This window comes from Amblyomma mixtum, chromosome 3 (genome assembly GCF_055824585.1).
Source record: "Amblyomma mixtum isolate Tamu chromosome 3, ASM5582458v1, whole genome shotgun sequence".
Taxonomy (NCBI): domain Eukaryota; kingdom Metazoa; phylum Arthropoda; class Arachnida; order Ixodida; family Ixodidae; genus Amblyomma; species Amblyomma mixtum.
In genome coordinates this window covers 143709221-143733147 of record NC_143014.1, presented here as the reverse complement: position 1 = coordinate 143733147, position 23927 = coordinate 143709221, and the positions used below count along the sequence as shown (strand labels likewise).

The 23927-nt window shown below is 46.3% G+C and overlaps 1 protein-coding gene and 1 long non-coding RNA gene across 3 annotated transcripts in view; one reads left to right on the top strand and one right to left on the bottom strand.

The window, feature by feature from the left end:
* Nucleotides 1–727, top strand: part of LOC149352220 (uncharacterized) — a 46400-nt gene extending 45673 nt beyond the window's left edge. The window contains exon 2 of the long non-coding RNA XR_016290712.1: nt 570–727. This is a non-coding gene — a long non-coding RNA (uncharacterized LOC149352220). The remainder of the gene's footprint in view (nt 1–569) is intronic.
* Nucleotides 1–23927, bottom strand: part of LOC149352219 (uncharacterized) — a 103714-nt gene that overhangs the window by 42179 nt on the left and 37608 nt on the right. For both annotated transcript variants that reach the window (XM_089581389.1, XM_089581390.1), the window contains exons 11-23: nt 15488–15532; nt 15142–15249; nt 14086–14139; nt 10870–10923; nt 9382–9435; nt 7953–7997; nt 7139–7192; nt 5185–5283; nt 3149–3202; nt 3000–3053; nt 2230–2283; nt 1313–1366; nt 541–630 (exon numbers count right to left, since the gene is read on the bottom strand). In XM_089581389.1, coding sequence (XP_089437515.1) covers nt 541–630; nt 1313–1366; nt 2230–2283; nt 3000–3053; nt 3149–3202; nt 5185–5283; nt 7139–7192; nt 7953–7997; nt 9382–9435; nt 10870–10923; nt 14086–14139; nt 15142–15249; nt 15488–15532 — 819 coding nt within the window. The remainder of the gene's footprint in view (nt 1–540; nt 631–1312; nt 1367–2229; nt 2284–2999; nt 3054–3148; nt 3203–5184; nt 5284–7138; nt 7193–7952; nt 7998–9381; nt 9436–10869; nt 10924–14085; nt 14140–15141; nt 15250–15487; nt 15533–23927) is intronic.

Below are 23927 nucleotides of genomic sequence, written 5' to 3'. Positions count from 1 at the left end.
GATATGCAGAAGCGTGGACACCAAAATTCTAAATACAAACGAATGGCATCGTGCGATCCCGGCTTGAGATGCCGTTGCGCCCTATTAAGGTAACTCCAAGTTATTCGTCACTGCCATGGAATAGCTAATGAGAAATTAATTTCAAACGCACCTGCAAATCTGTGTTGTGTTCTTTATTTCTACAGTGGTTATTCGAACCAATTATGGCTGGCTTCCCATTGAGAATTCTGGCTACTAATGAGCTGCACAGCTCCATTAGAGGCCCACCTACCCTCGCCCCACCACTCTGACCCGTTTTGCGGCGTCCATTATTGGGTGTTATACCCGTAACAAACGCTATCGCGTACACACATTGGCGCAGTAGCGCAAGTAACCAGTATAATTTTTTTCCTCTTTTTCTTTAAATATAACTTCGAAAAGAATGGTGGTCGTGGCGATCAGATTTTTTTATTAATTCGAATCAGCGGCCTGTGTCAAATATGTCGAATTAAACAGCGGAGCACACGCATTCCTTGTCGAATTCATTGGCTGTGCGCTCACCGGTGGCCCCATGTTGCCTCTATCCCCAGGAAAACCAGGAGGACCAGGGGGACCGGAAGGACCTTTGCTGCCTGCAGGACCCGGTGGCCCCTGGAGTTGAAAAGAATAAGAAGAAAGAAGCAACAAGCGCCGTGCAATAATCATGCAGACATTGCTCGTCTCATACTGAAATACAGCGTTAACGGTAGTTCGCCTTGATTTGATACTGTTTCACGCAATATTATATTTGTCCTATCACAAGCACAGAGGCAATTATAGAAAGAACGAAACATAATAACGGCATATGTGCGGAAAAAAAAAGAGTAGGCTAATAGCATTTCACAACAAAATCTACGAATAAACAGACGCTCGTTCTGTGAATCAAAGGCATGTTTCCTCGCGTTGCATTGTTTGATACGCATCACCGGTAAACATAGCCTCCAGTGCAGAAAGAAAAATTTGTCTCCACAGCAGTAGTTTCACATATTTCTTTCAGCGCAATACAGTTTTATTGGAATGTAAGCCAATTACAGCAAAAGCAACTGAATTAAATTAGGACCTCATCATAGTACGTTGCTATTCAAATAATAAATTAAGAGCGAAAATCAAATCAATCGGTGCTGAGAGAAAAAATGTTGCGAACAAAAATCATGACTAATACCACCTGTCCCATTAAATTTCATAAATGGCCCACTGGTAAACTATAAAATGGTAAACTAGGGTACGGTGAAAGTAGGTTTGGGACACGTGTTTAACACAATGGTTACGGAAAGCACACGTGTCGATAACATACGGGTAAGCCCTCTTTGCCAGACGGTCCAGGCAAGCCTGTCTCGCCCGGGACACCCTGGTGACGAAAGAACAAAAGAAAAGGCACGGTTATCAAATATTCGCGGTATCAGGATTAAATTTATTTAACGAGAAGTCACGAGGCGTTAAAGAGGACAGGAGAAGTGCTAGAACAGATAAAACAGTGTGGCGGCTTTCATATAAGGATATTAACACAGCAGCATAGCTTGGTATTCGAAAAACTTTAATCACCTTTGCGTTATGGGCATATATGTACATTGTAAAAGACGTTTAAAGGACTATAAGAACTTATTGCCAGAAGTGTTTTATGCACTGCACGTTTTACAGATTGTCGTACAAGCTTCTTTACCCAATTTTTTTCATTCAAACATTCGCTTGCAACATGGTTGGGTGATTAAGATTGATCGACTTCTCTTCTCTGTCACCCTTGTCTATGCAACCATCATGCTCGTCCATCAGATACGCGCAGGGCTATGGGAAGAAGATGCTTTTTATTTTGTGCATGGCGAAAGCCGCGTGCTTGCCAATTTAAATTCCTTCGGGACGACGACATCGCCCCTTGCCTTTTCCGGTGCCTCTCTTTTTTTGATTCTCCGGCTTGCTCTTCGCATACAGTTCTTGCAACTGCTCCCCTCAGAATCAGGTGTGTACAACGTGACGGAAGGTGGCGATATTTCCGTTATTTGATGGTGGCATTTTCATAGTATGTTGGTGGCTGCGCTTATGCTAACAGTCAGCATTTGGCGTCAGGTTCAACGATGCAAATTCTATCACAAGCACAGGACAAGCAACTGTAATGAACAGAGATATGAGACATTCCCGTTATCGATTCCTGTTCTAGACATCGAGGACGGCGGCCACAAGATAGCAAGAAAACGAGAGAACTCATCGTGTACGCACAGGACGACCGGGAGGTCCGATGTCTCCGGAAGCTCCCGTTTCACCTGGAGGACCCTGCAAGAAAATAATATTGCCTCGTTGCCATGTAGAACACAGAGGCCAAACGAAAAGTTATGATCTGTCAAGTTAGCGTACACTGGTCTACAATTTCGAAAATAAGGGAAGCAGACTGTTTCTTGTTTAACTCCGTCATTTTGAATGCGGAAGCCTAAATCGCTAACAAAAGTCCCGCCCACAGCAACAGTTAGTAACACAACTACAGCATCCAGCTTTTCTAAGGAGAATTTATCTGTTACACGAAACTTATGAACTTAATACAAGGAGACCAAAGAAATTGATCAGGACAATTAGACAAGGAAACCGCTAAAGCTGTTGCTGCTGCCTGCGGATTTCTATAAATTTCTACATGCAAAACTGAGACTTTATTAGTTTGATTACAGTAATTAATATAAGGCTGGTATAGCAAGAAACTCACGGTTAAGGGCCGAGCAAGACAGCAAGACTGACCATCTACGTCCTCAGGGCAGTAAATAAGAGGGCAGTGACCAATACTTGTTTCGTAGATGTTCTTGCGATAAATGTTGCTACAGAGCCTCTGTCATACAGTACTGAGGAGGCCAGCCCTTTCCTCTTTCTATCTTTAAATCATTTGCCACAATGTACACAGGAGAGGCAGAGGAGCTACCATCGGGCCGCGGAGTACTAGAAACATTTTTTTGGAAATATTCTAATACAGAGAATTAACAGCGTAGGTATTTAAAATAGTATACCGCAGGCCCGATGACACCGGGTGGTCCAGGCGGTCCTACAGTGCCTGTTTCTCCCTGAAATTAGTAAAATAAATATGATCAGCACCAGCCCAAAAACAACAATTGACAAAATAATAGCTACACCTAAGTTGAGGACACCGACAACTTACAGGAGGTCCTCGTTCTCCTGGAGGTCCCGGTGGCCCGTCCTTTCCTGGAGTACCCTGCGCAGATGTCGCGACAGTAGCCGCTGTCTACAGGGGCCGCTGCACTGCTATCTCCACAATTGACAGATTTTACCGCTATCTGCCTGATGCTGAGCTACAGCCAGTCAAACAAGGCATGCAGGTGGTGTGAAGTTAAAGGCAAAAAAAGAAAGAAAAGCGAGTGATTCCCTGTACAATCTCAGCAATCAAATGTAGGGAAGGCCTTTTTCGAGAATTTCATACACTCTTCCACAGTTTACCAACCTCCGGGTATATGTGAATGTGGAGTCTCTCTCCCGCGCTGTATCTATTCGCTATGTGACACCAGCTAGCCCAAAATGCAGTCAGTGAACAGTCACACTGCTTTGGAGGGCAAAGCCCCAGAATCCCTGTTTTTCCACCAAGCCGCGACACGTAGCAAGTAGCACACTCACTCATATCTCGGTCGCCCGCCAGGTTTCCGAGCAGCATGGGCATACATTTCAGCGACATATTTGTCATGTCTGGCCGTAACCATAGCCTCACGCAGGCATCATGAGTATAAGTCCCAGCTAAATGCCCTCTCCTACGGTGTTTGTCTTCGCTGCTTTCATTTCCGCTGCGAATGCTCGCCGAGGTCGCCACGATCGCATTGTTTAAGCCTGATGCCGAATGGACAGACCCGATGCATTTTTTTTTTCATTGTTCCACGGAACAGGATCTCTCTAAACTCGCCTGTTTGCATCCTGCGTCGATGTGTCGCTTCGTTCCAGGAACTGTCGCCTTCTGCCCCTCGTCTAGATTACTGCGTCGAGGTCACTGAGCTTTCCAAACCACGGCCATTTACGTCTCAACTTGTCGCCCAATCGTCGCAGACAATCTTTTCACCCTGTTTCAGCTCCCAGCCCGCAAAGGGCAGCTTCTTCTTCTTCTTCTTCGGCAGTTAGAGCCCGTTTTGGTGGCACCGACACTGTTTTGCTATGACACAACACGTACCACTTATTCAGCATGCGTGCATTTCTGTCTCGCATTCCTTTAAAGCATGCCTCGGTAATAACTCCATGGTACGCATAGTCACGCCGTTGTCCTGCACATGGTCGAGATCCGCTCAGGGCGTCAGTCATGCTGTTAAGAAAGCGTCTTTATTGTTGTTCTTTATGATGCTGACGATGGTGATGATGATGATGCTTACGATAATAATATAAGCCAGAAATAGCGAATACGCACATCGGGGAGGCGCGTTTGCTCAAAACGCTGGCGCTCAGATTATTTGTTGTCACAAAAACAACATTTCGGTGCCGTTTTTAAGGATTGCAGTGAGCGGCAGTGCTGTCTTGCGATGACCTGGAAGATCAACGTAGACTGTTCAACCGGGACTGTATCGCCGCAGCAGCCGTACGGGCTCTAGACTAGGGCCTCTAGCCACCAGGCTCGCCATGACCTCTGTTGAGCAATACAAGTTTTTTCATTCATTCATTCATTCATTCATTCATTCATTCATTCATTCATTCATTTTAGGATGGCGACACCCGCTTGAAACAGAGCGGGAATTATGACTATCCTGACCAGCCCGATGAAATGCGGAACATTCACGACTGAATCAAATTTTAAAACGCAGATCAATCTGAAAGGGCACGGAGCGACTCTACACGTTATTTTAAACCGCGACGGACTCCGATCCTCCTCGACTCAATCACCTTTCTTCGACTGATATCGATATTATCAAGCGCAGTCGAAGGTGGCTGACGTCGGCTCCCTCGAACTCACTTAGTAAGCAAATAGACCAAGCGTGAATGAGAAACCGGAAAATTGACCTTGAATGATTTTGATAGACTCATATCACAGTAATGTTCGTTTTTAATTTTACGGTGGAACGCGCTGTTCAGCCAAGGAACAGCACTAATGCATACTGCTTACTATTATTCTAGCTAACACGGAAACAAAGTGTGAGCCAGCGACACTTTTCCACATCGTTTTCTCTTTTTTTGCATCAATGAAGGCGACAGAATGCTGAGACTCACAGGTGATCCAGGCACTCCCATGAATCCCCTTGCACCTTCGGGACCCTGGGGGCCTCTCTCGCCCGGGATTCCGGGGGGTCCCGGCTCCCCGGAGCTACCCTGGAATTGCGCAAAACAAACCTGGTCCGTACGCGGCAACTCTACAACATTTTTAAATATGCGAACCATGACAGTGAATCGAAACAAGGCCGTGTACAGTGGGTAATAATACACAAAAAGCATGAAAAAAATACAAGCAAAAGAGCAAAAAAATCAGGACGAGTTTCTGCACTTAAAAAAAAAATCGGCGTAGGCGGAAGAGCAGACACAACTTCAGTCCTCAAAACCCCTGTTAGACCCTAAGTTTTCACACTGTGCGCAAACTCAACCGACTAGCCGGGGCCCGCTTGCACGCATTCCATCAAAACCAGAACTGCGAGGAACTGGCTCTCAGTTTACCGAGCTGAGTTGCGCTATGTAGCCTCCTGCCGAGGTATCTATACTCCATACCACTTTGCCACCAACCGCAACCATTGCTTCGTATGTCATTTTGCATGGTAACATACGTTTCAACTTTTTGTCGTTTGTCCCCTGCGGTACGCGCAGACGAGAAAGACAACAAAAGCTCCTTTAACAAAATGAGACGTATTCCCACTTCTGTGACACTCCACACCTGCACACCATCGCATTTGCATTTTTGGCAAACAAAAGGAGCACGGCTTTCAGCATACGCTGTCCTCATATGCAGGACTCTTCATTTTAGGACGTAACCGAATTTTCCGAATAGTGTATTTATCTTATACAAAAACCGCTGGGCCGAAATGTAATTTTCCACTGCAAACGCACGAACTAGGGTATTGATTAAAAACTAATGCTACCTTTTGACCAAGGTTGCACAACCCGGCAGATCTGTGAAATGCTTACAAATACTATGAATGCCAACAATACTGAAAGCGGAGGAAAATTATTGAAAGCAAAAGAAGCGGAGAGTGTGTGACCAGGCTAATACTTCGTTGGTGCAAGCCAGCCTTCGTAGCTTCTTTGTTTAATCACTGCGTTTCATGTCCTGCTAGAAAATGACTGTTGTTGTTTAATTTTATTCATTCTTAAAAACACCTGAAGAAACTGAAATTACGGAAGCTGTAAAAAATAAAGATGTCTACTTGATTTCGAACTCAGATGCTCAGCTATACCCTGACGTCGACTGAAATGCGAGATTTTTCTTCCCGAATTTTGGGCGACAAAAAACCCCGAAAAAGAAGGCATCTGCACAAATGTTTACGTTCTACCGGTTTTTGATCAAACCATCAAAAAACATCTCGAGTTTATTTGTTTTAAAACTTGGAAAGCGCAGTTTCATGAAGTATTTCTGGCACTGTTTTCACAGCTTGAATTAGATGAGACATCATCGCTAAAAAGAACATAAGACGCATACATGACCCCGACTCTATTTTGGCTTCATGTTAATTTGTTGCGGATTCTGTTATAGTTAAAGTCTCTTTCTCACCTTTTTTAGTTTCACTGTCTCTTTCTTTCTTTTTTTGAGGCCTGAAAGATACTGTCGCAATAATAACGTCACGACCATCATAACTTTACGCAGTGCGTGCATACAATATATTCGCAAAAACCATGTGACCTGTAAGCTTTATATCCTACGTTGCACTGAGTTTGAGCGGCAAGCAGAAGCAACGCTTTGCAGCATGCACCGTTCGCGCACGTGTGCGTGTGTGTGTGTGTGTGTGTGTGCGTGTGCGTGTGCGTGTGTGTGTGTGTGTGTGTGTGTGTGTGTGTGTGTGTGTGTGTGTGTGTGTGTGTGTGTGTGTGTGTGTGTGTGTGTGTGTGTGTGTGTGTGTGTGTGTGTGTGCGTGTGTGTGTGTGTGTGTGTGTGTGCGCGCGCACACACACACACACACGCACACGAACACGCACACGCGAACGTATGCGAAGTGAGAGGGATCCCTCGTCTTCATCTTACCTTCTCTCCAGGCGCCCCTCTTTTGCCGACTCTTCCTCTCTGTCCCCTGTTGCCCTGAAAAGGAGAAACAGCACATTCGATGAAGAACAAGCGCTATCTATGCGATCTGTGAATGTAAACAGTAACTTCAGGTAATATACCGTAGGTATTATTGCTCAGCTCTCATAGTGCTCGATACAATAATCGAAAACACCAATGGACCATTTACCGTGACAATTTTAGTGAAGGGTGAAGTTTACTTCAGGGCAAAAGGTGGCGAACCATGTCCACAAGCGCACCAAGTTGCCGCTGTCCATTTCTAGGAATAGTTAAAAGCATGGATGGAGAACGAGGAACAGATGGACTCCTTTACTGACGACACTTTGCCCTTTTTACCCTGTGATAAATTGTACCTTGAAGTAAAATCGTTCCAGCCTGCGTTCTTAGGTCCGTTTAGAAAACAACTGGTTATCTGCTACCAACTCGCGTAAGCTTCAACACTGGTAAAGCTGGGCAAGGAGACAAGTGAACACGAGTCACAAGAAGCAGCGTGCGTGTTCATTGGGACGTCAAAAGATGCGACGCTCAAGAAGGAAATCCAACAAAAATCGCTGGTTAGGCATGATATCCTATGTCCACTAATGAGTAACAGTTGTCAATACAAGTAAGAAAGCAAACAATTTACTTTTTCAGCTGGCCTTCTTGCCGCCTACGTAACGGACACATATAAAACATGAAAAGCACGCGCTGAACGTATGAAACAAAACACGTCCTGAATATCATGTTCAGACACTGCTGCTATGCAGCGAAGAGATATCGCTGGTTTGTTCTTTACCCGTGGCCCGATCTGGCCTCTCTCCCCTTGTGGGCCGGTGGGTCCCTAAAAGAAAAAAACAAACATGCTTATCAGGTGCATGCACTTATATTTGACAGTAGCTGTATACCAAAGCAGCCGAGCGCGAACCCTCGTCAAGGTTTCCAAACTCAGCTGCCACGTAATTGTAAACATACGCCTACTGTGACTTCTGACTTCCCATCTGTCCAAAAAAATACTTCAAAGTTCAGAACTGGTGATCGTGCACATCATGCAGCAGTTAATTTGCGTGCTCTCCGCATACGTTCCTCTGCCATCAAATCTGTAAGGATTCTTTTTCTCTACCGCTGACATACCAAACTGTTCGATCTAAGAATTCCTACTGCGAGCAAAAACCACGGGTGATGAGTCGCTAACGAATCAAAGCTGATTGATTTAATTACTCCAATGGTCCACTTCAGTTCTTTAGTATGAGAGGACGCTATAAAAGTCAGACACAGTATTAAGATACAAATCTTGCATGTTTAATCACTTTAACGCGTAAGTGCACTCCCAGTGAACAACACGTCAACGCCTCACAGTTAGCGGTTCTAGGGGTGAAACTAGAGCCAGAAGCGCAATGTTAAAGTCTAAGCGAAGTCCTTAAAGTGGAAAATTATTTACGAGAAAGCGACGGCTGAATCTATTATCTAAACGGGTTTCATTTATAAATACCCATTCCCTGGTTCGAAGGTCGGAAAGGGTGCTCAAGGGGACCCGAAAGACTCTAACAAAGTTGCGAAATTTGCTCTGTATGAAGGGGCAGTGGTTGTACAATCGCCTAACGCAAGAATGTTCGTAAGGCAGCTCGTATCAACGGAGTTATAAGCAATATAAAATTTCCTTCATCGCCTCCAATTTTTATTTAGTTACCACAACGCAAATCTTGCCGGGCTGGATATTGCGCGTCGCTGCAGGACTGCACAGCAGGATTTTCGCCATCGTCTGCCAAGTCACTGCTGTATGCGTATCCTTTTTTTCTCTCGCACGCTGTTCCTGTCCCGCGTTGGAAACCCGACTCCGGCTAGCCTGCGCGACCAGCTTTATCGCCTTTACTGCTCCGACTGGCGTCAGCAGTACGTGACACTGAAGGAAATCCGCTCATAATGGTCATCTGTCCCACGTGACGTGATAGGAATAAGAAAGAAGGAGGCGCTCTGAAAGCAATTTTCTGAGCGACATGGTAACTCCTGTTGTAAGTCTATAGTACCTATATTTGCCTCAAGTGTTCATCATCACAAAATCCATCCACGGGAAGGGCTAATTTATCATGTTCGATAAAAGTGTTGTAGATTCCCTTTAAATTTGCTCTAATGCTGTATTTTTTTCTTCGGCGTAACTGCGTACCAAGAAATTATGTTTGTCCTAACATTACTTCCAAGCTGCAAGTAGGTCAGTGGCGCATACTTACCCGGTCGCCTTTGTCTCCCTTCTCTCCTGGCTTTCCGTGAAATCCTTTTTCGCCCTGCAGCAAGAGTTTTTTTTTTCCATATTCGAATTATGGGCCAACAACGGCATGGCGCTCACGGCGTGTGGGTGCTGCTACCACTTGCAGGGCACCGACAGGCAACAGGCGGAATTCACGAAAATATTAATATTAATTTTTCTCGAAAAAAAAGAAAAACTGATGATGTGGCCTTTATCAGCATTCAGTTATTTACCAGTTTTTAATCGCTATGCGTGTATTTTACTTTGTCTCAAAAATGCACTTAAACCCACACTGTCTCGTAACACAATGATGGATTTGAAGAGGCGAAATAAAAATATCCACGTTCTGCCACGACATTTTTAAGGGACATATTCATTTCTTTGAAATGCGTCACGCCTTCCTCGCGTCCGCCTTTTCCCCATTGGGCGTTAACGAAGTGCGGGTAAAATCGCTGGTCATAATTAAAGCTTAGAAAGTATCATAAAAACGTTCGGGTTTCCAGTGCTGCTATGCTTAGGGCATCCACAGCTCACAGACACTTCCTCGCCCGCTGACAGGCTGATAAACATCTTTTGCAGAGGGTATTTTTCTTCGGATGAGAGATATCAACCAACGCCGTGCGGCTCTGACGACTGACACAAATGGCTTAACATGGCGTTTGTTGTTCCACTTGTGTTCGCAGGAGATTCCTGCGAAAAACTCGGGCGATGCAGCGGGTATGAGTACATTAATGCAGGAAAGATAATGCAGAAATATACTAAACAAAACGCCAGCGCAGCAACAACACGACGATGGGTTAAACAGCAACACAACGTCATCCTGACACCTACGCCTCTTTTTCAAAAACCGTTCAGCGTCGCCATTAATTACGCCCAAAATGGAACTTTTACGGCCAACTCTATTGGTTAGCCTAGGCAGGTCGAAAATTAATTTAGCGTACGAAGTATTCTTTTCTGTATCTAATATCACCAGTGCATCTTTTTCACTCTATTTTTTCAACGATGTTAACGTCCCAGGTCCTATCTAAGATAACTGGAAGTTTCCTCACGAGGTATATTAAGGTACGGTGCATCAGTATTGAAATATGAAACAAATTCTAACCGTCGATGCATAAAAGTGGCAACCATGCGTAAACAATGTAGCAACAGACCCTATCAACATTTATTTAGTAGTCAGGAGCTAGCACTGTCGCTGTGGTTAAAATACAAATGAAAAAGTGAGATCAGTGACTGAATCGCGTGCTGAAACTGTATTTACACAGCTACAAAACCAAAGGCGATAAGACTGAATCCAGATGCGCTCATCACACAGTATCTGTCATGTATGGTCGTAGAGTATGATTTAAGCAAGGAGTTTCGTGGCAACGGCCAAATCACCGCGTAGACTCCCGGAAAGATGCACACGCATTCAAGGTGTTACTACAATCAACAGCCAGTTTCTATTTAGTGAAAATAAATTCGGACAAAATACCTTCGGTCCAGTTGATCCCGGGTATCCTGGGAAGCCGGGAATCCCCATTTTACCCTTATGGAGAAAAAGACAAAAATGGCATTGAATTTTTAAGAACATCTAAATATACTGAAAAAAAATACATAAAACTTTGCGTAGATTGAAATTTCGCGTACATTATGTCGAAGGCATCTTCTCCAAAATTCACAAGTGCCTGCCGGAAGTGAAAGTGCGGATTGGAGACTGTATAGGTATTGATTTTTTTAAACATACATTCCAGCGTAATCAGAGCTGTGCTGCCGACATGGGCGTCCGAAAAAGGGGGAGGTGCAAAGAAGGTCGGCTGCCCTCCCTCGCGTGAGATCTCCTTCCAATGCCGATATAGTTTCTCTTTTTTTCAACGCTTTTCGCTCTTCTATGGGGTCCCTGTCACAATGTCCAGAACAGTGAGCGTTCTCGCGCACAATTTTTGCTTTGCCAGTTTGTGGAACATAGAGCGCAATAATAGCAATAATAACCATGAAGCGCAAAACTTGAGAAATATTACGCATTCGAACTGAAAATTTAAAATAATAAAGTGAAACATCTTAACGGCCCGATTTTGTCGGCACCTGCCTGTCACTTTGTGTTTTTGTAAAAGAAAAAAAAAAGCTAATGGCATTCGGAAAATACAAATTGATATATCGGCGTTGTATATTCTTTTAAGAGTGTGGGTGGGAAATTGGGAGAAATTGCTTGAAATCGCAAACAGAAGAACATGGATTTTAGATTTGGAAGCCACGAACTGCAACTGTCTGAAGCTTGGCCATGTTAATCGCAATTTTTAAAAACGGGCTTCTTTAATTAGAAGAGCTCTTCCTTCGGCACAGCACTGTTAGTGGTGTAGCACATCAGAAAACAGCGAATACATACTAACTAGTAGGATGGTTAGCTAATACGCAATAGCTAATTTTTCAACTATTACAGTTAGTCTCTTTACTTACTGAGAGGCGCGTAGCCCTCCGTGAGTAATATCCATATCAGTCCTTACAATTTCGAAAACGCGGTTACCGTCAGCGCTGTGGCCCAACAAATTTTGGCTATTTTGACGATTGGTGTGCACTGGAGAGGTTGCTTTGCCTGCAAGCTTCTCGAAAGCGCATGTGCTTTGGCGCGATGCTGCCAGAGTTTGTTAGGTCACAATTCTAAGGGTTACCGCGTTTTCGAAATTCTAAAAATTGGCATGGATATTACTTACGGTAATATCGTGATGTAGTCATCTAGCAAATTCTGCTTACATCATGCCAAAATACATGCGTTTTCGAAAATCGTTGGAGGAAAAGCAACCCCTCCAGTGCGCCTAACTCGTTGGAATGGCTCAAATTTGCCGGGCCACAGCACCGAGGGTAAAAGACTTTTCGAAATTCTAATTCTCATATGAATATTACTTACGGTTGGCTACATGCCTCTCTATAAATAAGGCGACTAGCAGTAATGCTTAAAGTTTAACTGCACAGTATTAGTTAACCAGCCTACTAGTTAGCACGTATAGCTGTATTCTGATACGCTGCACTGCTGACAACGCAATGCGGAAAAAAGCGCTCTTCTAGCTCAAAAAGCACATTTTCAAAAATTGCAGAGCATCTTAGGTGCAACATCCGGTGTGCATTATCTTTACTGTAGTGTCCTCTCTTGCTAAAGCATGGTATGCGTGCAGTATTGCCTAAATAAATGCATAAAAGCAGAGCCTGTGGCCTGGGGTCTTGTGACAAACCTTGTTCGCAGCCCCTCTGCTTTGCATGCTTTTAAAATAATTGACTTAATCTCATATGCAAGGGGAGCCGTATAATGGTGGCATAGTCGTTAAGTAGGCTGTTAATTTGGCCGATTGTGAGGCAGGTTTAAATCTTTGACGGAATAACTACGGTTCTATTCAGCGACTGAACAAATTTGCGAAACATGGCTTTCCCCGCAACACATTTTGGGATACAAGGATCCCCAGATAAGTGTATAACTTCTTTTACTGTGGTTACTAAGGTAGGTCCAAGTACACAGTCGAAATCACAGCCGCAGAACCACCGTTTTTTCCTAGTTTACCTGCACTTTCCAATATCCGTCGATTCCGGAGCATCCTGAGTCTGTTAGCGCATGCACCTAGCAGCAACAAGGCTGTCTGAGCGTCACTCGCACTGATCAGCACCAGATGAGCAGCCTTCGTCAGGAATTGTTTGCCTGGTGGCGTAATGCGGGCGTGCCGGATAAACCAGCACGCTTGTATTTTCCCTACTAACCCCATCATTACGGAGCAGCCATGTGGCATGTTGCACTTGGGGCAGAACACAAGTGATCGCGCAACGCCCAGTGGACTATACGCACGACACATATGCCGCAGCTGCGGCTCATAAACAGCCTTTCGGAAGCAGGCTTGTATACATTTTAAAAAGTACACGTGCGGACAAGCGTAAAAGAAGCACGCTATTGCCTTCCGACATTTTTCACGCAATCCCTAATAGAAATTGATAGCTATTGCACGTACATGCAGGTACTGGACGTTAGTGCGCTTTCACATGGACAAACAATATTTCTTCATCTCCGATAGGAAATGCGTGATTGCATTTAGAACGGAATAGAGTGGTCCCTTTACTTAGGTCCGTATCAGTACCTTTCTGTAGCTGTTGCATTTGTGCCAGTTGTGCCTACTTTGGTTGCAGAGCCGCGCTTTAACCAAGTGACTGCGAGCGCAGGTAGTGCAGTCAAGCCAAACGGCACAAGCGCACGGGTATCTCACATAATCCCTCACTTCCCTGAGCCACAGAGAGTCAGTCTGGCGTATTTCGCGTCCCTCAATTGCGGAACAAAATAAAACATTCAACAATTAAAATGCGGTCAATCGAAATAAAGGAACAAAGATTTCGAAAGAAAACCGCATCGAGCTACATTCCTCGTTAATCTGCAAGGAGGGAGAAACCTGCATTTTTTGGTTAAAACTAGCCCCCTTGGGTAACGTTTGCTTCCAAAACCATGTACAAGCGTAATTACTTCCTCGCCACATGATTTCAGAAGACCACTGGCCCACAGCATGTTTCAACAACATCCATGCGCGGATTCGAAAAAGGTACAATGTGTGGTTTAGGTCACTCCAAAATTAGCTTCCGCTCGTTCACCGCCCATGCGTAGCCCAATCATTTTCAGACCTTACACATGAAAAGCCTTGTGAACCTCTTTCCCGGCGCTTAATTACACACAAAAGTGTCCAACCTTTTCTCCTGGTGCTCCCGGTGGCCCTTTTTCTCCTCGTGGTCCTTCGAACCCCTGCGAGAGTTTCAACAAAAATATTGGGTACAAAGACGGAGAGAGAGTAAAAGGCGAAAAATACTCTGCTCCAGAAGCGAGGCAAAAACGTCATAGCGCAGTCCTTAGCGAAGCCCTCGGATGGGGGCTCGGTCTGACAGCTGGCCGGGTATCTGCCCGGGACTCGGTTCTGGGCCGCCCAGCGTCCACTGGTATATTTAATAGCTACAAGTTCGATCCACTAAGCCTTCGCGTTCGGCCTTTCCAGGGACGAGACTTTTGGAGAATATGCCATATGATCCTCGCAAATGTTTCAAAAAAAACTTTTGCATGCCCAAAAATTCTGGACATGCGCAGATTTCAACAGGAAATAGTTTATGAACGCAATTTTTTCATGTATCGTAAAATGTCATTATAACAATCAATATATCCGCCGATCGCCCCTCGACAGGCTTGTATTTTCTTCCTATTACCGTATTTGCTATTGCCAAAAACGTTCTCCATTGGTTTTCTATGGCAGCCTCAAGTATTCGATGCGAGCAATGGACAAAGGTTAAAAGAAAAATTTTGCTACGCATCTGAAGAGAGAACCATTACCTTCAATATTTCTGTAATAGTAGCTTACGATACTCCCACAATTGAAAAATGATGTCCAAGAATCCGGGACTTCGGAAAATGTGCCACATGATCCCCGCAAACGTAGTTTTCCCACGTGACTTGGGAAATTTCGTGAGTGTGCGAAATTGATTCGAGCAGACATCAAAATGGTTTCCTGGGCTCGTTGGCGTTTCAGTAGGCAGCCGTGCCAGCGAGTTTTCCGACTACAATCGCCATTTACTTTGTTCCTTGTTGCAAGATGTCAGTCGATATCATAGGCGACGAAAGCAGGACGTCATCAATAAAATACTGAATATTTTCGAAGCATAAAGATAAGTACTGCGAATAGTACTTGATGACTTGTGCAGCACGGCAGCGTAACGAGGCTGGGGCTACAAAAGAGCTACGCAGCAGATATATACTTGCCTTGGGACCCTCAGGGCCTTCTATCCCGTGGACGCCTTCGATGCCCTGAGGACCCGCGTCACCTTGCAGCCCATGGTCGCCCTTCTGGCCGTCGGCACCGGGGGAGCCCTGTGAAAACGTGTAGTGCGTGTCAGAACAAACTTTTCACCACTTGCGGGTGTCACCGAGATAGGTAAGGCAGGAAATGCATTGAGCTCCTAAAAAAAGCACGAAGCTCATAAAGATAAGTATCCTGCCTCTATTTATTACTGTCACTAGGCTGTGCATGCGTAAGCCAGAATAAAGAACGACAAAAGCTCTTCATCAACGAGAACACTTGCCTCTGTAACGCCAGAAAGACACTCACTTTGTCACCTTTGTCGCCAGGCGGTCCACGCGGACCCTCGTCACCCTGCATTTAAGAGGGATAAAAATGCTGTATAACCAGGAGCCCTAATTCATGACTATAGCACGGCAATCATTCAGAGTCGTTGTGGCTCAAGACAGTTGTTGAATCTCTCGTGTCACAGGCGATTTCTGATGCTGTTTCGTGTTAAAGGTACACTGAGGACTAACTGACGCTGGACTGCATCTATAGCTTACCGCATTATGACGACGAGGGCGCTACTATGACTGAAAATAGACTTTATAAGCTTTAAACGTTTAAGAAATTAAACACAGGTGCCGCTACCATCGGTCGATTTCGCAATCAAACTACGGTGCGATAAGAATTTTTCTCTCGGATCGCTGAGGCTTGCCAATATCACCAAGCACTTCCAGTCTATGATTCCGGAGTCCTTTTCGGTCTTGACGCCACAAGTTTGAATCGGGTGGCCGGAAACTTCTTTACCCGGATCACCCAGGCAATAATTGCGTCTTTTTCCTGTCAGACAAAGACCACCATTGCCTGAAAAAGACACAGAATCGATTTTTGCTCCGAAGAAATGTTGTATGTCGTTAACGTCAGTGTCACTTCTAGACGCGTACGCCACTTCGTGTGCGCAGAGCAGCAAACGCACACACACAATTTCCATTCACACAATACACGTGCCACACTGTGCACATTCGCTACACTAGCACGAAAACGAAGAAAAGCACACACTCAAGGAAGGGCAGGCCCTCAGCAGAAGAGAACATCCACCAACTGGTGTGGGTCTGGCCTGCACTGACAACATACATCCAGCACCCGGAAGATCCGGTTCTCTCGGTGGGCTTTGAAAAGTGAGTTATGGGGACACAATGATGCGATCATCGAAATTTTATTCATCTCGAAAAGCTGTTCCCGCATGTATAAGTCATTACTGTTGTGACATGAGAAAAAACTGTGAACGTAAGAAGAATATCGCCAGCAATACGACGACCCCATTCTAAATCGCTAAATAATAAAAAAGACCCATGTACTAATTAGGAAATGGGTGGCAGTTTTCGCCGCTCTAAAACCGTTTCGTGTATTGCAGGACACCAGTTACAGGTGCGCATAAAAAAAAAGAAGGTGCTCTGAGGTTCGCTGCGCGCGCCCTTAAAGATGAAGTGAGCGAGAGCAGCGTTTGCACAGGACAAGCAACAAAAATTATTTATTTTACCCTCACCTCTTTGTTTGCTTGATTGTCATTCCAATCTCCTCAAAATCTTTCAAAATTCTTCATTCGCTTTCCAAGATTCCTCAATTTTTATTTATGAACCGTTTGAGATAAGTCTGCATAGATTTTTCTCCTCTTTGGATCTGCACCAAACTCTGGCCAATCCCCACCATGGGTATGTGGCTATTGCTTCAGAGGCAACAAAAACAAGAACAAATATCTTTGGATCTTATTCCGCACGTCTAATAGCGTCCAACATAAAAATATGAGGAGCGTGCGTGGTATCGGGCATGGAGAATGGTACTGGTCGTCGCCGTTAGTGCTCGGTAAGGGGGAGCATCGGGAGACCAGAAAGGGGTGGGGGTTAATACCTACTAAATATAACAGTGAAAGGCGGGCTAGTTAGTGATTCATACTTTAATGCATATTGTAACCGCGCGAACGCCAAAGGACGAAGAAAGAAACAGACAGCACGAAGCGCGGAACTTCAATGAGTTTTACTCCAGAGACACGCCACATTTATACATTCGTCGTAATCACACATGAAAACTAATAAACAACCATCACAAGACACTGGCATGATGAAGTGTGTGGCACAGATGTCCATCTAGATATGAGAACTCTTTTTTTGGTTAGCGAGACAAATGTTTTGCTGACGCACAAACCACATTCTTCCTTTGTCAAGTAAGCTTCGTAAATGTCTCTGCTAAGTTGGGACGCGAACTTTTTCAGAAATCTCGTATCGCAGAGGCAAGGCGTACAATTACGGCAGTGGCGAAGATGGTCGGCAAGTTGGCCACCCCCGCCTATGTGCCTACTCGTGCATGGTGCTCCTGTAGTCTATAACATTTACGCAACTTCCGATTTGTACTATTAGTATTTGTATGTAGTGTGTAGCACCGACTAAAAAGAGGGGAGCACAAGGTATGATAATAATTAATGATAAATAATGAATTGTTGCGTACAAAGGCCGAGGGAGCGGATATCACTAATGGAAGGCTTCGGATGACTGTGACCATCTTGTGTTTTTGACATACACCGAAATGACAACGTGTGAACAGAACGGCCGCGACAATGGGAAATAGATTCAGTTGCAGGCTCTCTTTCAGTAACTATAGCAGACATCTCAGTCACCTTGGAATTATTTCCTTCAGTTTCCTTCAGATTCGTGTATCATTTCAAAGCTGCACTTCTTGAAGCCTTCAGCAGCACCGAATGTATCCCCTTGCGAAGGAATAGCCTAGGGATTATGCGCAATAAAACCAGAATCAAACATAGACACGTACTATGAACGGAACATCATTTCCTTCCATTCTTCATAAAGATGCAGCGAGAAACCTGCGCGATTCACGTTTCGCATAACTGGCCATCAAGAGTGTTCATTCAAAACCAGGTTACTTATCGATGTTGGGTTACAGATGCGAAGATTAACGCTGAGAAGTGCTCGCGTTTCAACCTCTTCCTGAAAGAACGCCCCATCGTTGTGGAACGAGGGGCTTGCGACAAAAATTACTAAAAAAAACACAAATAGTTCTGCTCCATAACTAAAATTTATGTCCATTACTTTATGTCACAAAATTCGGCGCATTTTAGAAGCAAACAAAGAAAAATCGCCGCGCCCACGGCGTCTCGACGGCGCGAGCCGAACGGGGGAGAAGGAAAACCCCCGATGAGCGCGTGGCTACCTCTCCCCTCCACCACCGCTCACCGACACGGCGTGCGCCGAGGGAATGAGTCATCCATGCCGAAGAGTTCTCTGGAACATCCGAGTGGCTTCTACAGCTGACGGGGGGAAAAGGGCGTACGTAGCCTTGCTTGCACTAAGACACGTCCCCCTCGCCCGTCGGCGACGGCGCACGCCAGAACACGCTGGAATCTTCGAGGTGCGACCCCCGACCTCTGACCAATGGGGACGCGCGGCCGGTGAGAAGAGGGAAGGGAGACAGCACTGCCGATGCTGCGTGTATGTGCGCGCTTACTTTGGCGCGTAGAACGAACAGACGTGAGAGCGAGCCTATAAAAGAAGGACGCTGACCGCTATCAGTCAGCCCGGACCGCCGTTTAAGCTTCATCGAAGCGCGCCCGTTCGACTCCCGGGAAAACACCACTCGGCCAGCATCGGACCAACGTGGCAACGTTCGCCAGTCTGCGGGACGGCATCGTCGTGGAACTCTGGTCGTCGGGCTGCCGCAGTGCCCGGTGAACAAAATTGTGTTTTGTTTGTTTACCTCTCTCTTGTGTTAGTGCACTTTAGGTGCAATATTGCCTCTGTATTGTATTCTCTCTCTCGAGTTTAACTTTGCAGGAGTTGCATTGTTTTGTTAATCACTGTGTATGTGTTTGTACTAGTGATTGTGAAATCCTCTGTATCGTCTCTTTGCTGTATAAACTTTGTTTTGTTTGTGAACCTTTGGCGCCGACCCATTCTCTGGCTTGCGACCGGCGAAAGCTGGGCACCAAACGACCAAAAACCTCTTGTCACTTGGTAGCTGGTCTCCGCTGAGCTTGCCACGCTGAGTCGAGGGCATCTCCTTTGAGTCCGAGACCGCTACCCCCACACGCTCTAAGGGTGTCTGGGAGCTTCCCACGTAAAAGTGCGCGAAGTGTGGGTGACACTTTATGCGTTCTTCACGAGCTCACCCTCAATAAGCAGTTCGGGTTTTCACAATTTGTTTGTTGTTGTTGTTGTTGTTGTTGCGAAAGCAACACTACTGGAACCCAGCTCGGCTCATCGCGTATGCTCGTGGCGGCGCGGCTACCAAACGGCCTTGAGTCGCCGTTGCCTAGCAACGTACGATCTTGTGTCGTTACCTAGCAATACGAGCTACAACCCGAGCTTACCCGAGTAACTCGTGTAAGCGCGGGTAGTAGCTCGTGTAAGTTCGGACGAGCGTCGTGCCATCTGCGGGAGAGGTTGCTCGGGAAGAGCAACATGGGTCGCAAAATCCCGAAGAGTGGCTGCGATAGAAAGAGCCACCTACCAGTGCAGCGGCACATCGCTTAACCGCTGCGCCACTGCGCTGGTAGTGGTATATGAGGACTCGCCGCAATCTATGAATCATAAGTAGGAATTACCAGTTCAGCATACATGGGCATTAACCCACTAAAGATATCATGCCACAGCCCTAAGGCGGAGTTTAAGTGCCCCCTCCAATTGAAGAATGAACACCTGCTTTCGCAGGTCTACTCACTTTAACTACGTTAAGCCCCTATCATTTTTCTACCTTGCTTAGACGCAGCACATTAACTTCGTAGTTCTGAATTTCAATCGCGCGACTGCTGCAAAATTCCGTGCAGAGCATCCCTGTGTTCCCTACTGAAAATACAGGCTAATCGTATAGGGACACTCGTAGTGTAATTATTGACCCTGAAGTAACAGTGACGGTGCAGGCGGCAGTCGGTGACGACACCGCCGGCGCGACTGGCGCCGTCTTTGGCTGCTGCCTCAAACAGCAGACTTCAGTCGAACGAGAAAAGTTGCTGCAAAAAATTAGGCAGCCTTGAAGAAATACCCTGGTCTTGGCATGGAATCTCGCTTATCACATAGTGCTGATGTGGTAACTCAGACGCTAGTCAGCCGCGCAGTGATAACCGCGCAGCTTCGCTCGCTCAATAACGAAAATGCTGCGATTTCTCTTGACCATAACAATCTAAGGACCTTATTTTCGAATAGAGAGCTTTTATCTGAATTTTATGGTACTTAAAAAAAACTGTGATCTAATCTGCGTTACGCCTGGAATATCCCACAGCAAAAATACATGTGTGGCGTGCAGTTATGTTGTCAAGTTTAGACACCGAGCATTGTCACTAAACGAACCCTTATGGGCTCGTTTCGTTACGTAAGTAGTAAGCAGTCGCGTGGCAACAATAGTGAGGTAGTTTCTACGCCATGTCTACCTCACGTCAACCGCAGAAGAAATGGCATATCAGCCTTTTTTTTCTACCCGGGGATGTCACCCGTTCCATGCGAGGTCAGCCAGGCGTATGTAAGGAACGAGTACGCTAGGCTGCGAACATTCATTGTACGCGGCGTGACAACCAAACACGCAACAAGCCATCACTGAAGACAAAAAATACCAACACTGCAAGCCTGTGCGAGCGCCTGTGCGAGCGCCTGTGCGCCTGTGCAAGGGTAAGCTTCCGGTCATTTTTATTGGGGACCGTCCTATGTAGCGCACCGAGCAGAAGAGTAAGTGGTGGCTTATGTTTTCAGCCAGCTAGTTGCATGTCTAAACACCACGAAATCACAGAACGTAAGCAAGCCCTTTTTCTTTAACCCTAAACTCCTAGGCGCCCCTATAACCACCACCCCTGGTGAATCCTTAGTGATAAACCTCTACGCTGCATTAATGTGCACGTGCGCCTGGTCCATATTTCCATATCTGACACATATGGCGCCAGATGCGAATGCTGCCGGAAATACGTTTCTGAAATTATTCGACTAAGTGCTTTTCAGTAAAGAACGACAAATTAAATATACTTCAGCGCAGAAGCAAACTGCCTTCCATCGGCTTCTCTTCAGCCTGCAGCAGCAAAGCCCAGCCCGATTTCCTGCTTTCCGCGTCCACGCTGAAATATTACGTGAACAGCACCGTTATACGTATTTGCACTGGTGCAGCTCGTGGAACGATAGATTTGTGACACATGTGGTAAGACATGCGACAGCATTATCGATCATTTCCTGCTGATTAGATTGCCAAGCGGCTGCGTACATTGCTGCATTCTCATCTCGTCGCCGAGGCACGGATGGGAAAAATCAGGAATGAAGATGAAGAGGCCATAGCTACTAGAAAAGAAGAAACAGAAACGTCAGAAAATGCCGGAGTAAGATGGCGTCAGGCGGCGATGGTATATGTCCAAAGAAGAGAGGGCTCGCATACTGGAAGAGTTCTATGAAAGAGCGACAGAGGCAGATATAGAATACAACTTCGACGGATAATTTCGACCATCTGAAGTTCTTTAGTCTGCACTGACATCGCCCAGAACACGGGCCTCGAGCATTTCGCCTCATCGAAATGCGATCGCCATGACCGGGATCGAACCCGCATCTTTCGGGTCAGCAGCACAGCACCATAACCACTGAGCCATCTGGTGCGCTTATAGCTACACAAGAAGGTTTTTGACATTTCTGTGATGCTTGCCAGCTACTAGATGTGCACTGAAAAACGAACCATGCGGTTTTAATAACGCACCTTCATCAACGTCCACATTGTAAGGGAGGTAATCACATTTTGCAGCGATTCCCCACTGGTGTGGTTCTGCGAGATCGTGTCGTTTTCTGCGCTGTCCGTGCAATCACAAATCTATTTTAAGGAGTGGATGAGTGTCCATGCACCACGCCGCGCACGACGACCCCTACCTTGCACCCGTGTACCCCTAAGCACCCCTTCCCCCTCCTCTACTCATACCCGCACCCCAGGACTTGTTACTGTAGCCGGTCACCCCAGCACTCTCAGCAAAACGCGCTCATTAAATCTTATCCGTATACGAAAGCAGCGATATAAATGCAACATACATCTCACATGCACAGTTAAAACCCTCATACCACAGCCTCCGAGTTTCGCAACACCCTGGTTATCTCGGGAATCCTCATTGCCACAAGCAAAAATTTCCGGTCATTTTTGTTTTCAAGTTTTCAGGAAGAGCCATAAACCGCCAAGTACTTATGATCAGTGAGCTGGCTGACCGTGAGGGCGAGGTGCGCAGCCAGCCAGCAAGAGATCTTGCAGTTTGCGATCCGCAGTCTGCACTCTGACGGATAGCAGTCCGTTGTGTTAGTTCTCCAAATTGAGGACCGTTCCATGTACCGCGCCGAGAAGAAAAGGAAGTAGTGGCTGTTGTTTTCGGCCAGCTAGCTGCATGTCTAAATACCACGAAGTCACAGAACGTAAGCAAGCCCTTTTTCTTTAACCCTGAACTCCTAGGCGCCCCTATAATCACCACCGCTTGTGAATCCTTAGTGTTAAACGTGTACGCTTGAGGCATTAGTGTGCACGTGCGCCTGGCCCATATTTTGATATCTAACACAGATGGCTCCAGATGCGAATTCTGGCGGAATTCAGCTAAGTGCTTTTCAGTGAAGAAAGATAAATTAAATATACTTCAGCGCAGTAGTAAACTCCCTTCCATCGGCCTCTCTTTAGCCTACAGCAGCAACGCCCAGCTCAATTTCCTGCTTTCCGCGCCAGCGCTGAAATATTATGTGAACAGCGCCGTTACATTTGCTCCGGTGCGGCTCGTGTAAGGATGGTTTCGTGAGACATCAAGTAAGACATGAGATAGCGTTGTCGATCCTTCGCTGCTGAATAGATTGCCAAGCGGCTGCGTATAGCGGTGAGGTAGCAACTTGTCGCCGAGACATGGATTTGAACAACCTGGAATGAAGATGAAGAGCCCACAACTACTGCAAAAGAAGAAACAGAAACGTCAGAAACGGCCGTGATAAGATGGCGTCCGGAGCCGATGGCTACATAACGGATGAAGAAAGGTACAAAATACTCGAAGAGTTTTACGAAAGAGCAACCGAAGCAGACATTCAAGACAATTATGAGGAGTTACGTCGCTTGGTAACCGCCAGGTCTCCTTACAAACGTCGACAGTCACCGCCCGAGTCACCCGAGCCACCGGTTCTGGTCGGGCAGGTCCAGCCGGGAGCAGTAGTGGACGCCATGGCCTGCGAGACTTATGAAGGTGAGGGCGAGGGCTTGTTCCACGTTCCCGCTCTTCCCCGCTGCGTGACCCCAACGCGTGGTGAGAACACTGCAGACGATGACCTCCTAGAGGGGACTCTGCCGATGCTATTCGCATCACCCACGCCTGGCAGCTGGCCGTGGCGGCGATTCGGCGAACCAAGCCCCCGCGCACTGCCGCCGAGGGGCGTGAGGCGCCGACGCCGAATGCCGCCAACACGAAATGAAGGCGGCCCCGACAGCCTCACTCGCGAAACTCCCGAAGAAGGCATGAAAGTCGCTGGAATCTCACTGGAAGAGCGTCGGGACCCCAAGGTTCACTTCTAGAACTGAGGCGGCTGACGTGAGAGGGCTCGCCCCCGTTGGAGGTGCGCTACTACGAGGATAGCAAACGGCAACTTGACGGGAGGTTCAGAAAGATCGAGGGCAGCTTCGAACTGCAAAAGACTGCGGCACGACCTCCAAGCGGACCCACTGACTGATTGACTGATTCGTCTGAACAGTGATAAATGATGAACCCAAACTGGAGCCAAAACGG